The sequence below is a fragment of the Propithecus coquereli genome, unplaced genomic scaffold (genome assembly GCF_000956105.1).
Source record: "Propithecus coquereli isolate 6110/MARCELLA unplaced genomic scaffold, Pcoq_1.0 Scaffold171, whole genome shotgun sequence".
Taxonomy (NCBI): Eukaryota; Metazoa; Chordata; class Mammalia; order Primates; family Indriidae; genus Propithecus; species Propithecus coquereli.
In genome coordinates this window covers 7,023,777-7,038,871 of record NW_012141747.1, presented here as the reverse complement: position 1 = coordinate 7,038,871, position 15,095 = coordinate 7,023,777, and the positions used below count along the sequence as shown (strand labels likewise).

General features: G+C 38.2%; 1 protein-coding gene across 3 annotated transcripts in view; it reads left to right on the top strand.

Moving 5' to 3' along the window:
- The window catches only part of BUB1 (BUB1 mitotic checkpoint serine/threonine kinase), a 51,390-nt gene extending 41,268 nt beyond the window's left edge, over positions 1-10,122 (top strand). For 2 of the 3 annotated variants that reach the window (XM_012641990.1, XM_012641991.1), the window contains 6 exons: positions 6,109-6,224; positions 6,524-6,685; positions 6,867-7,024; positions 7,126-7,300; positions 8,246-8,352; positions 9,927-10,122. In XM_012641990.1, coding sequence (XP_012497444.1) covers positions 6,109-6,224; positions 6,524-6,685; positions 6,867-7,024; positions 7,126-7,300; positions 8,246-8,352; positions 9,927-10,122 — 914 coding nt within the window. The remainder of the gene's footprint in view (positions 1-6,108; positions 6,225-6,523; positions 6,686-6,866; positions 7,025-7,125; positions 7,301-8,245; positions 8,353-9,926) is intronic. The other variant, XM_012641993.1, reaches the window with a different exon arrangement.
- The last annotated feature ends 4,973 nt before the right edge of the window (positions 10,123-15,095 follow it).

Here is a 15,095-nt window from a genome sequence, read left to right as displayed (position 1 = left end):
GAGTTTGAAGACTGACTTCTTTGTGTATTTTGGGTAACAGTCCTTTATTAGATATGTATTTTGCAAAGATTTTTCTCTCAGCCTCTAACTTGTCTTTTTATTTTTCTAACTTATGTCTTTTGCAGAGCAGAAATTTTTAAAATCCAGCTTATCAATTCTGTCATTAATCATGCCTTTAGTGTTGAATCTAAAAAGTCATCACCAAATGCAAGGTCATCTAGATTTTCTCCTATGCTATCTTCTAGGAGTTTTATAGTTTTGAATTTTACATTTAGGTCTGTGATCCATTTTGAGTTAACTTTTGTGAAAGGTGTAAGGTCTGTCTAGATTCGCTTTTTTGCATGTGGATATCTATTATGCCAGCACCATAGACTATTCCTTCTCTATTAAATTACATTTGCTCCTTTGTCAAAGATCAGTTGACTGTACAGATGCTTCTTGACTTACGATGAGATTATGTCTTGATAAGCCCATTGTAAATTGAAAATATCATAAATTGAAAAGGCAAACGTAAAAAAGAAAGAAAATGCCTTTGATACACCCAACCTTCTGAATGTGATAGCTTAGCCAAGCCTACCTTAAACACACTCAGACCACTTATGTTAGCCTACAGTTGGGCAAAATCATCTGACACAAAACCTATTTTGTAATAAAGTATTGAATATCTCATGATTTACTGAATACTGTATTGAGAGTGAAAAAAGTATAGTAGTATGAGTTCTAAATTACAGTTTCTACTGAATGGGTATTGCTTTTGCACCATTGTAAAGTCAAAAAATCCTGAGTCGAGCCATCATAAATCAGGGACTGTCTGTATTAATGTGAATCTATTTCTGGACTCTATTCTATTCCATTGATTTATTTATCTTTTTTTTTTTTGCCACTACCTTGTTATCTTAATTAACTGTATCTTATAGTAAGTCTTAAAGTCAGGTAGTGCCAATCCTCTGATTTTGTTCTTCAATATTAGGTTGACTGGTCTGAGTCCTTAGCCTTTTCATATAAACTTTCGAATTGGTTTGTTGATAGCTACAAAATAACTTGCTGAGATTTTGATTGGGATTGCATTAAATCTATAGATCAAGATGGGAAAAACTGACATTAAATCTTCGTGTTTATGTATGTGGAATAACTCTCCATTTATTTAAATCTTCTTGGATTTCTTTGATCAGAGTTTGATATTTTTTCTCATATAGATCTGGTACATATTTCATTAAATTTACAACTTTTCTACTCTTTGGTGTCTATGTAATAGTATTATGTTCTTAATTTCAAATTTCAGTTGTTCATTTTTATTACATGGGAAAGCAATTGACTTTTGTATATTTGCTTTGTATCCTGTAACCTTTTTATAATCATGTATTAGTTCCAGATTTTTTTGTTGTTGATTCTTTGGGATTTTTGACGTAGTCAATCCTGTCATATGCATATGAAGACAGTTTTATTTCTTTCTTTCCCACTCTGTATACTTTTTATTTTCTTTTCTTGTCTTATTGCATTATCCAGGGCTTTTAGTACAATGTTGAATGGAAATGGTAAGAGGGGAGTTCCCTCCCTTATTCCTGATCTTAGGAGGAAAGTATCTGTATAGTTTATCACCATGAAGTATGATGTTTAGCTGTTGGCTTTTTGTACATGTTTTTTGTCAAGTTGAGGAAGTATCTCTCTATTTCTAGTTTGCCAAGAATTTTTTTTTTTCCATCATAACTGGGTATTGGATTTTATCAATAAATCCATTGGATTTTTCCAATAAACCCATCTGGGCCTAGTGCTTTCTGTTTTGGAAGGTTAATTATCAATTCAATTTCTTTAATAGACGTAGGACTGTTCAGATTATCTGTTTCTCCTTTGTGAGCTTTGGTAGATTGTGGTTTTCAAGGAATTGATCCATTTTATCTGGGTTCTCATGTTTGTGGACATGGCATTCATTATATTCCTTTATTAACCTTTTAATATTCATGAGCTCAATAGATATAGCTCATCTTTCATTTCTAATATCAGTTACTTATGTCTTCCCTCTTTTTTCTTAGTTAACTTGTTTAGAAGTATGTTAATTTTACTAATTTTTCAAAGACCCAGCTTTGGGTTTTGTTGATTTTATCTGTCAATTTCTACTATAATACTTATTATTTCTTTTCTTCTGGTTACTTTAGATTTGCTCTTTTTTTCTAGGTTCCTAAGGTCGCAGCTTAAATTGTTGATTTAGATTTTTCTTTATTTCTAGTATATGTATTTAGTGCTATAAATTTCCCTCTGCTGCATTCCACAAATTTTGGTAAATTGTATTTTCATTTTCTTTTGCTTCAAAATATTTTTTTTATCATAGCCTCAGGAGGAACCTGGGGCCGTAAGTTTGTTTGAAGTGTTGATGATCAACGTGTCCTGAAATTCACATTAATTCTCCAGCTAGCTGCATTCTTCATTGATGCATGAGCTGCATGAGCCGAGTGATCCACTGTTAAGAGTCGTACAATCAAAACATTTTTAAATTTCTCTTGAGACTTCTTTGACCCATGTGTTAATCAGAAGTGTGTTTAATCTCCAAGTATTTGGGGGACTTTTCAGCTAGCTTTCTGTTACTGATTTATAGTTTAATTCCATTGTGGTCTGAGAGCATACTAGATATGGTTTTTATTCTTTTAAATTTGGTGAGCTGTGTTTTATGGTCTAGGATGTGGTCTATCATGGTGAATGTTCCATGTGTGCTTGAGAAGAATATATATTCTGTTATTGGGTGAAGTATTCCAATAATGCCAATTAGATCCAGTTGATTGATGGTACTATTCAGTTCAATTATGTCTTTACCAATTTTCTGCCTGCTTGATCTGTCCACTTCTGATGGAAGGGTGTTGAATTCTCCAACTATAATAGTGAATTCATCTATTTCTCCTTGTAGTTCTATCAGTTTTTGCCTCATGTATTTTGAGACTCTCTTGTTAGGCTTACACACATTATGTCTTCTTGGAGAGTTGACCCCTTTATCATTATGTAATGCCCCTTTTTATCCCTCATCTTTGTTTTGCTCTGAAGTCTGCTCTGTCTGAAATCAATATAGCTATTCCATTTTTTTTTGATTAGTGTTAGCATGATATATCTTTGTCCCTTTACTTTTAATATATCTGTCTTTCATATTTAAAGTGTATGTCTCTGTTTTCATTGGTATATTTAGACTTGATGTTTAAAATGATTATTGATATAGTTGGATTAATGTTTACTCTATTTTTTACTGTTTTCATTGCCCTTGTTCTTTGTTTCTTTTTTGTCTTCTATTCTCTTTCTGCCTTCTCTGATTTTAATTATTTCATATGATTCTATTTTCTCTCCTTAGCATAGCAATTATATTTTTCTTATTTTTTTTTTTGTTTTGTTTTTTAATGGTTGACCTAGAGTTTGCAATGTACATTCACATCTAATCCAAGTTCATCTTCACATAACATTGTATCACTTCATGGGTAGTGCCAAGTATCTAATAACAGAGTATTCCTTATAGCAGAATATTAACAATTCTTATCCTCAGCCCCTGTCCTTTATAACATTACTGTCATTCATTTAACTTATCCATAAGTATACTTACTGAATACATTGTTGCTATTATTTTAAACAAACTTATTTATTAGATGAATTAAGAATAAGAAAAATCAAATATTTTATTTATCTTCATTTATTTCTTCTCTAACACTCTTTCAATGCAGATTTCTGGCCTATGTCATCTTCCTTTTCTCTGAAGAACTTCTTTTAACATTTTTTACAAGGCAGGTCTACTGGTGACATGTTCCCTGAAGTTTTGTTCACGTAAGAAAGTCTTTATTCTTCACTTTTGAAGGATAATTTTATTGGATACAGCATTCTAGTCTGGTGGATTTTTTTCTTTCAATACTTTAAATATTTTACTTCACTCTTCTTGCTTGTATGGTTTCTGAGAAGTCCTGTGTAATTCTTATCTTTGCTCCTCTGCAGGTAAGGTGTTTTTATTCCTCTGGCTTCTTTCAATATTTTCTCTGTCTTTGATATTCTGCAGTTTGAATATGATATGCCTAGGTGTCAAGTTTTGGGTATGTATTCTGTTTGGTGCTCTCTAAACTTCCTGGATCTGTAGTTTGGGGAATCTGTGGTTAGATTATTAATTTTGGAAAATTCTCATCCATTATTACCCCAAATATTTCTTCTGTTTCTTTCTCTCTTTTTTCTTCCTTTTGGTATTCCCATTCTGCCTATTGTATATGTTACACCTTTTATAGTTGTCCCACAGTTTTTGAATATTCTGTTCCATCTTTTTCTTTTTTTCTTCTTTCTTGTTAGTTTTTTGCATTTCAGTTTTGGAAGTCTCTATTCGTCATATCTTCAAGCTCATTAATTCTTTCCCAGCCATGTACAGTCTATTGTTGAGCCTGTCCAAGGCATTCTTCATTTCTGTTATAGTGTTTTTTTTTTTTTTTATTTCTAGCATTTTCTTTGGCTCCTTTCTCAGAGTTTCCATTTTTCTGCTCACATTACCTGTTTCTTCTTGCCTAATGTCCACTTTTTCCATTAGTACCCTAGCATATTAATCATAATTTTAAAATAATTTCTGGTCTGATAATTCTAAAATCTCTGCCATATCTGTGTCTGTTTCTGGTGCTTATTCTGTCTCTTCAAGCTGTGATTTTTGTTTTTTAGTATGCCTTGTGGTTATTTGTTAGGAGCCAGGCCTGATATAGTAGGTAAAAGGAACTGAGATAAATAGGCCTTTAACATGAAGTATTATGTTTATCTGGCTAGGGGTTAGGCTACGTTTATTGTTTACTGTCTTTGTAAGTATCAGAGGCTAACATTTCCCTTTGTGTCCTTCTTTTTGTTTCCTCTGTTGTCTTTGAGTTTCCTTGGAGACTTCTTAATGAAGGTCTGGGATGTGCAGTTCTTTCCATTGTGATCCCCCCAATACCAGCACCAGCAGTGGTTTCTGCTCCTTGGCTTCTCTGGCAAGCTGTGATCCTCTGTATCCACCTGTCTGTCTCCCCAGTTTGGAGGACAGCAGTTTGTCATGCGTCCTCAATTCTCTAATGGATCTAAGAATTGTTGATTTTCAGTGTTGAGCTTTTTTCTTATTGTGAGAGTAGAATGATGCCTTCTAGGCTCTTTATATGTTGGACCAGAAACCAGAAATCTAGTGTTTTATATCTGATTTTGAACATGTGAATTCTTTTTTAAAAATTTAAAAATCTTCTACAACTTCACCTCTGTGGTCTTTCTCCTCAAAACCAATAGCCCCAAAGTAACCACAAGAAAAATATCAAACAAACATAATTTATGGGATGTTCTACAACATACCTGACTAGTATTCTTTGTAACTGTCAAGGTCATCAAAAACAAGGAACATTTGAGAAACTCACAGCCCAGAAGAGGCTAAGGAGATGTGATGACTACGTATGATATATTCTGGATCATATGGAAAAACTAGTGAAATCTGAGTAAAATGTGGAATTTAGTTAATAGGAACATACCACTGTTGGTTCTTTATTTGTGACAAACGTACTATGCTTACTTTAGGGTTAACAATAGGAGAAACTGGGTGCAGAATGTACAGAAACTCTACTCTCTTTGCAACCTGTTAATTGAAAACTATTCTAAAATAAAAGGTATACTTAAATTAAAAGATTTTAATTGTCTGTTACAAAGATTGGTACTGTTATACTTTGTCCTTTTTATTCTGTTCTTAAACTCATTCTTCGAAGAACTTTGTTTAGCGCTATGCAGAGGATTTTTTTGTTGTTGTTGTTCTTTCTAACATTTCAACAGTCTTGCAAAGAAGGCGGCACAGGCATCACCCCCTTTAAAATATTAGAACACTGGTAAAGAGAAAATAACTGCCCAAGGTCACACAGCCAAGTGACAGGCCAGAGCCCAGCAGTGCTGCCCTTACTCCATCACAGATCATCTGATGAGGGGCTTCTCTGTGGCAGATGTTTAACTTTCATCTAAGACTAGAAAAACATTTCCTAAGGGAGCTATATCCATTTTTATTTATTAAAAAAGCAATTTAAGCACTAAGATAATTTTACAATTCTGCATTTTGATAAAGTCCTTAATGTTTTGAGCCTTTTTGTCATTTTGACCTATGTTTCTTCTAAGGGTCTATGCAGGTCTACGTCCATCACCTTCTTGGAGAAGGGGCTTTTGCCCAGGTCTATGAAGCTACCCAGGGAAATGTGAATGATACTAAAAGTAAAGAGAAATTTGTTTTAAAGGTAAATGACTTGAACAGGTTTTTGTACAATGTAGAAATGAATTTTAGAACTTGATTTTTTCTTGTTTAAGATAGCGGTGTTTTCATTTATGTCTATAGTCAGCAATTAAAAAACAAAACTTCAAGGATTCTGAACTGCCTTTCCACTAAAATTATCTTGCAGCAAGCCCTCTTCTGCAGCCACAATTTATAGCTGTTGTCACTGTCAGTCCCACATCTTTACTGGGAGAGAGGTTGCTTTCTTGCTGTCATTTTTCAGAATGTGAGAATGGATGTGAATGTCACATACCTGATTTGCAGGTCCAGAAGCCTGCCAACCCCTGGGAATTCTACATTGGGACCCAGTTGATGGACAGACTAAAGCCAACTATGCAACATATGTTTATCAAATTCTATTCTGCCCACTTATTCCAGAATGGCAGTGTATTAGTAGGAGATCTCTACAGCTATGGAACATTATTAGTAAGTATATTCATTTTTATGATGGGAACATGAATTTAAAATGTGGTTTTGGCTTGTGCCTTGCACATACCTTTTGTTGTTGGAGCTTTTATTGGAGTGGTGGGCAGGGGAAAAACTTTTAACTGGAAATTTTATTAATTCTGTGCAACTAACTCAGGATTCCACTTTCCATTGTTTCTAGAATGCCATTAACCTCTATAAAAATACCCCTGAAAAAGTGATGCCTCAAGGTCTCGTCATCTCTTTTGCTATGAGAATGCTTTACATGATGGAGCAAGTGCATGACTGTGAAATCATTCATGGAGACATTAAGCCAGACAATTTCATACTTGGAAACAGGCAAGTGTTGTGGTTTTACAGGGTTCTTCTGTTACCATTTCCGTAACAGCTTTTCATCATTTGTGCTCATGCAGCCTGGCCCTTGTTTGTGTTTAATATAGATTTTTGGAACAGGATGGCGAAGATGATGATTTATCTGCTGGCTTGGCACTGATTGACCTGGGTCAGAGTATAGATATGAAACTTTTTCCAAAAGGAACTATATTCACAGCAAAGTGTGAAACATCTGGTTTTCAGTGTATTGAGATGCTCAGTAACAGACCATGGAACTACCAGGTATAAAACTAAAGTGAGAGATTTGGAAATGTTTTCCTTTATTGTACTTACCAGGTTTTCAAAATGAGAACCTGGGGATCTAGTTAGTTTGAGCTGGTTTCTTGAGCAGCAGTTGAAGGAGAGATGAACTTAAGGTTTAGGGGGGTGGGGGGATATACCTGTGAGGCTCTCACAGGCAAGGTAGTGGATTTGACTGTGATAGATGGTGCAGTCAGATTTCTAACTGGATGCATGGCCATATCCAAAAGGTATTAGGAAAGGATCATTATTATCCTAAAGGAAGGTTTCAGAATTTTAAACAAACTAGAATATTAGATGACCAGGAAAGAGAATACTAGCTGGGATAAATGGAAACTTTTGAACCTGGCTTAACAAAACCAACTACCCAGTTCCCAGGTGAGAATTGTGTCTTTCCCAGAGCCCAGGACAAAGGGGGCAAAGGTGGGGATTTTGTTTCTAGTATGTTTGTACTGCTAGTGAAGCCTTAGGAGATGGTTGTCTTCTGTCCTGTGGTTATGGACAGTGCTAGAGTGTTCTTTTCAGCTCAGGAACACATCACACAGTGAGAGGCCTTAAAGTATAGTCAGAGAACTATGACTACAGTACAAGGGGAGGGAATTAGGAGGACTTCCAGGTTGTCCATGTGGAAGAGAGATTAGAGTGTAGTGCTTGCCCTGTGACAGAATGAAGGACCTGAGAAGGACCCAGTAGCTCGGGAGGACAGAGCTTTTCAAGGGGCTACCTCAGGAGGCAATGGGTGGTCTGCTGTCCATGGAAGCCTCCAGCAAAGCCTAGATGTTCAATAGGACATATCGGTGAAGAAATGGCTTCCAGAATTCTTTAAAATCTTGTGGAGTATTTAGCTTGCTGCTAAAGTTAGAATCTTAACATACTCATGTGTAAATAAGTAACTTTAAGTCATATATACCTATATTTTCTTTATAGATTGATTATTTTGGTGTCGCTGCAACAATATATTGTATGCTCTTTGGCACTTACATGAAAGTGAAAAATGAAGGAGGAGTCTGGAAGCCTGAAGGTCTTTTTAGAAGGTGAGTATTAGCATTGGCGCTACAGTGAAAAGAGAATAAATATAGTAGAATGTTGAGTTCCATCTGGCAGAGAAAGGATCTCCGCCACCACATGGAAAACCCACGCCTTGCTCAGTATAGTGACAGAATACGATGCTGGGCACTGGGCACAGTGAGGCGGTTCCATAGCTTCCCCACTTCTCTTTCCCCATTTGTGAAAATGGGGCAGCCGATGCCCTCATGGAATCATTCAGAGCTCCTAGCCCAGTGGTTGGCGTCCTGTCACCCTCAAATGTTTCTACCCTTTAGAGGAATCACCTGATATCACTGAGATTTGGGTTTTTGCTTGTTTGTTTTTTGTTTATGTAAATGGAAATAATACTGATCCTACTTTTCTCAGATGTCATAAGAAGCAAAGGAAATAACGTATGTGAAAGTGCTTTGTAAATTATAAAGTAATATGCCGAGGCAGCTGTTACAGGACAGGGTTTTAAGTCCCAGCTCTGTGGGACTTTAGTTTCTTAAAGACTGTTTTCTCATCTGTAAAATCACAGTGAAAATTCATGACTAGACAAGAGGTCTTCCTATCAACGTGAATGGCTTTCCTAATGTGTGACCAAACTATTGGTGATGTTTTGTTTAAGCTGAGTATTTGGTTCATGCACATTCTTTATATCACTTACACTTTAACATTTTTTGAGGTATAAAAACATACACAGAAAAAGATACTTACCTATGCAGCCTAATAGGATTGTACATATGTTTATACCCTCTTGAAAAAATTTAAAATGGGAGTTCTATGGCCCTCATCCCCTTCCTTCCTCTGAAAAAAGGAAAGGAAAAGAGCCAGCAGTGATCCTGTGAAATGTTGTGTGCCATACGTAAATAAGGTAGGTTCAGGCCCTGGAGGAAAACTTACAACAACTATGCTTTATTCTGAATAGTAAGCAAATACTTTATTCTTTCTCTTGCTCATAATCAAAGGACCGAAAGTTTCGTCTCTGACCACCAGTGTAGAGAAAATCCTGCAGTCAGCCCTCAGCAGGCCTGATCATCACGGCCTGCATTTCTTGTCTGGATACAATTCAGTTATGCTCAGCTTTCTCCCCAGCGCCTTATCTCCACGTTCTGGAGTTGTGCTGTTAACCGTAACAATGAACTCTTGAGCTCTCTCTTGGGCAGTCCAGCCTGTCTGCTTGGTCCTGGCATGTGAGCAGTTAGGCTCCGCAGAACCATTTGGCCAGATTATCCAGTTCTGGCAGGATGATATATACAGCTAGCCAAAAGCAGATAGATTTTCTTTAAGAGAAAGAAATTTTTTCTATTGGAGAGTTATTGCTAAAAGACTACTTATCTTAAATCTTTTTTTTTTGGGGGGGGGGAAACAAGATGTATTTAATATATAGATATTTAATTGAATCTTTAATTTCTCTTATAGCATTTCCTTTCTTGCTACATCAAGCCGTGTTGAGATGAACACAGCTTGGACAGTTTACATGAAACTCTCCAGGCCTGTGGCAGTCAGATGAGGGAGTGGGGTTGCTCTGAATGTTGAAGGCTATATTCTATCCATTATTTGTCCTTTGTCTCTTCAGGCTTCCTCATTTGGATATGTGGAATGAATTTTTTCACATCATGTTGAATATACCAGATTGTCATCATCTTCCATCTTTGGACTTGTTAAGGCAAAAGTTGAAGAAAGTATTTCAACAACACTATGCTAACAAGATTAGGGCCCTACGTAATAGGCTAATTGTACTCCTCTTGGAATATAAGCGTTCGAGAAAATAAAATTTGGATATAGACAATCCCTAGAAATCACTTTGTAGATGCTAACCTGCTCACTTTGAACCTTGATTTTTTTTCCTACATTTATTGTTTATGTAAATGTTTGTTAAGAAAAATGCCACAGAGTATATCTATGTAACTTAGTTATAGATATTTCAACAAAATACAGCCTGGTAAGGTCCCCATATAGCAGGCTGATTGGGCTGCCCTTGGGATACAAACATTCATGAGAATAATTTGGAACATAACATTCTCTAGAAATCACTTTTTAAACACTGACCTATTTACTTTAAGCCAAAAACAAAACAAAGCAAAAATTCCCCAAATATATCCAGGGGACTTCAATTTTTTATTAATAAAGTTTGCCTGTCCTTTATTTTACCTGTTCTTCATTGCTCTCTATGAAATACAAATCCTAAGCCTATTTTTTTAAAGTGCCAAAGGAAAATCTCGGATCTTGAAAATAGTCTTTCTTATAAGTGTATAGATCATTAATCAGCTCAAAAGTTATAGCAGCCAACTTAGCATTTATTGACTTTTAAAGCTACAAGGGCCTATAACCTTCCTCCCTCCCTCCCTCCCTGCCTTCTTCCTTTAGCACATTAGGGTGAAAACAAATCCTAGGTGACACACAATTCAGAAGTACAAACCAAATTGCTTCCTCCTACCCTTATTATCAGCCATCATATTCTTCATTCCAGAGGCAACCATGCTCCACTTTTAATGAATCTTTCTAAAAATGATGGTTTGGTATTTCTGTATACTGTATTTTTAATATAACTAGCATAATTATGCTTTTTTTCACTTACTGTGGGGCATCAGAGAATGTAACGACATATAGAATGGCCTCATTCTTTTTAGTGGCCATGTAATATTTGGTTATATGGTGTATCTGTAGTAGATTAGCCCCCGTGGGGGATATGCCAGCATCTATACAAGTCCTTGTTGCCCACACCTTCACCAACAGGACAGATCAGACTCTGACCTTTGCCAGTCTGACACATGAAAAAATAGCCTCTCCTTACAGTCTTAATTTGCATTTCTCTTACGAATTAGGCCAAATATATTGATATATTTCAGAGCTACGTGTGTTTTCTTTCTCAGTGAACTCTATCCTTTGTCCATTTCTCATTTGGATTGTTCTTTTTATTGTTATTAATAATTTGTAGGAATCCTTTGTATATGAGGCACAAATATTTGTCCCAATTTGTCATCCCTTTTGACTAGTAAGATTTCTGTTGCCAAGAAGAATAGTAAGAAAAAGTGCTTGTAATAATTTTAAAACTAGTGCTAATTTAAATATTTAGGACCACACTTCCATTTTTTAAGTTTATTTATTAATTTTAAGACAGGGTCTCACTCTGTCACCCAGGCTGGAGTACAGTGGTGCGATCATAGCTCACTGCAGCCTCGAACTCCTGGCCTCAAGCGATTCTCCCACCTCAGCCTCTCAAAGTGCTGGGACTACAGGCATGAGCCACCATGCCCAGCCAGTTGCTATTTTAAGTCAGATTTTATTTTTTTTCCTATTTCTTTCTAGCTGATAGTTTGAATATATGAAGCCAATTGATTTCTATAAAAAGCTTTTCAGTTTATTCTTGTGAAATTTCCAAATAACCGTCATTATGAAAATAATGCTTATATCATTCCCAACTTTTTGCTTATGCTGCTTCTCTTGTCATTGACTGTACAGTACCTGAGAAAAGGGTTAAATAATAGTAGTATGGGGCACCCTTGTCTTCTGCTGTAGTGGGAGCTCTTCTAGCATTTATCCATTATGCCTAATGATACTGGTTTGAGATAGACATTTTTAATCATTTTAGGTATCTGTTGATTTCTTTTTACAAGCAAATGTGAACTATAACATTATTTTACAGTTTTCTTGCTCATCTTTCCAGCTGCATTGATCCAGCTGTATACCATTCTCCTGTATGAATGTACCATACTTTATTTACCCAACCCCCTATTTAGAGACACTTAATTAGTTTCACAGCTTTATCGCTATAAAACAGCAAGTGCAGGTGCAAATGTGTCTGCAGGATAAATTACTAGAATCGGGATCCCAAAACATGTCTTTATTTTGAAAATTAAAAATGTAACTTACATGGTCAATTACACACATACTCAACATGGAAGGAAGTTGAAAATGATCCAGAGTCAAGCTTCATCAGACAAATGAACATTAAATTTATTCTTTAAGTATCTAAACAACCAGGCATTGATAAGTAATGCCAGGTTTGTGGGATTTTTTTTTTCCTTTTGAAAATGGCTATTTTCAAAGGAAACCAAGACCAAAGAAGATAAGCATGCTCTTGTATCAAACCAAGAACTTAAATGCACTCTGTGAAAGGCACTGCAGGTGCCTTCAGCCTTCCATGGGGAGGAGACTTGGCTTTGGTATCCAGCGCTGTTGACCTATCCTGTGTCATTGCCAGCCCGTTTGCTATTACCGGATCTTAAACTTGCATCACACTCACAGACATTCTCCATGTCATTCACACCTACAACTTGACCACAGGGATGTCTCAGTACTACTCTTGCCCATCTGGTCCATGAGCTATACCAAGAGCTTCACTTAAAGAAAACTTCACAGTCTGATTTCCTAGCAACAGCTCATCCCCAGAGTGAGAGGCTCGATCTAAACAAAGTAAGTTATGTTAAGCACTTCAGCCAAGTAGCTCTGTTTGTTTTTGTCCATATACCTGATACAAACTATAGCCATCATCTTCATTTTATTATAAATTAGTAGTCTGGATTATACACACACACTCAGTTTTTCTTCATGAGGAAAAAGAGCTCTGTCTAAAGGGCACCTGAAGTGGATGCAACAGAAGTTACTGTTGGAAGACAAAGAAACCCAGCTCACTCCACTAGTGAGACTGAAGTTTCCCAGAGGAGGACAGAGCTGGGTGTTGTTCGTCTCTGTCTTGGGAGCTCAGTTCATCCTAAGTGCTCAGTCATTGGCTGGACTCAGTTCTAGGTTCAGGCTTCATATATCTGGGGCAGAGGCATTTCCCATTCATTCTTGGCCGCCTGCTCCACATTTTGGACAAATCCATTTCTGGGTTGGTTGGGCTATAGCCGGCTAAGCTGCTGTAACACAGAGAACCCACACGAGGGCCTGGAGAAGACAGGAGTGTGATTTCTTTCTCCTGTCACAGTCTAGCGGGGAGCGAGCTGCCATCCTCACGTGAGGCTTCCTCGTGTTCTATTCACAACTCTTGCTGTTTCCTGCGGCAAGAAGTGGAGGCAGCGGGGGACGGCTCCCCAGGGCAAGACCTGCCAAGTGCAGACCCCAGTTGGGCTCACAGCCCTCGGGCAAGATGCAGTCGTGTTGCCCAGTCCCTCCCAGGGAGCCTGGGGGACGAAGGGCCTCGCTGGCGTCCATGGGCCACAACCGGGGAGCGGAGTGACTAGTTCACTGGGAGGCAGGAGAAAACCTGGAGAAAGGGGTAGTCCTGCCGCCGCCCGCCCGGTTCTCTCTCTCTCTGAGGCCGTGCGCGATCGCTGGGGCGGCGGCGCCCCCTGGTGGCCCGGGCTGCGCCGGCCGGAGCTCCGCGGTTTGTGGGAACTGGATCTTGCCCGTCTGACGCTGAGACGCCTCCTGAATGGGCTCACGCACCCCAGAGGAATTTACACAAGGTTTACTCGTTACTGCTTAACAGAGAACGCTTGGCACGACGTACAGGCCCATGAATAGGTGAATTCTTAAATCATGAAACATGGATGAAACAATTACTGGTAAGTGAAAAAAGCAGGTTGTTGAACAATATGAAACACGTCATTACATCCCATTTAGGATAAAAAATGCAACTGTATGTTAACATATATGATATACACGACGGTAAGTGGGCAGATTTTGTTCCACTGTTACCACTGGGAAGGGGGTGTCAGACTGAGGGGGGAATAAAAGGGGAAGGGGAGAAGAGAAGGAAGAATAAAGAACAACTTTCAGCTTTTTACTGTATTTCTGGATCGAATTCTTTAAATGACTGTGGATTATTAAGAAAAGAAATTCCCAATATAAAACTAAAAAAATTAAACTGTAACTCAGTACATTTAGTGTAATATTTAACAGTAGATGTTAGATATGCAAAGAAATAAGAGAGTGTCTGGAAGGATGGCAGCGAGGCCCCAGCTCCTGGGGATCCTCTGGTGATGGGATTCCAGAGCACCCACGCCCCACGCCAGGCCGGGGTTTAAGGCAGGAGTGGCCACTGGTCAGCGCAAACTGCTGAGTCAGCGTTGCAGCCGTCCTCAGCCTCCTGGGGTCCCCACAGTCTGGGGAGGGAGGTACCGTTTGTCCTGAGTTTGCAGATGAGGAAATGGGCCACAGAGAGGTTCAGTAACATGGCTGGTGGGAAGCTGGGTGTGAACCAGACAGTCTGGCCCCAGAATCTGGGCCCCAGAGCTCTCGGCTCTGCTCCTGCACGATGCAGCCCGGGAGTCACCTTCAGAACCGAAGAACGGAAGTCCTTCCCAAGCGAGCTTCTGTTGCCACCCTGACACGTGACGTGACACGGCTCAGGTCTCACTGAGACCTCAGGTTATGGGATGTGCCACCACTGATGCCCCTGCCCTGTGGTGGGGCTGTGACAAGGCCCAGAAGAAAGGGGCATACCATGGTGACTCTGAAGGATTCCATGTGCTCAAAATGCAGTTGGGATTGAGAGTCATCAATTCACGGAGACAGAAAGTAGAATGGGGACATGGGGTCGTTTACTGGGTGCAGAGCTTCAGTTTTGCAAGATGAAGAGTTCTGAGGTGCATGGGGTGATGGAAACACAACAATGTGAATATGCTTAACACTACTGCACTCTACTCAAAAACGGTCAAGATGGTAAATTTCACTTGTATTTTACAATTAGATTTGTAAAATTAAATAAGTCCCTTTTAAGTTTCCAGAAGAAGCACGTTCTTGTACTGGGAGATTTCTAGCTGGGGAAAGTGACCTCAGCGACTTTACTCAAAATCTT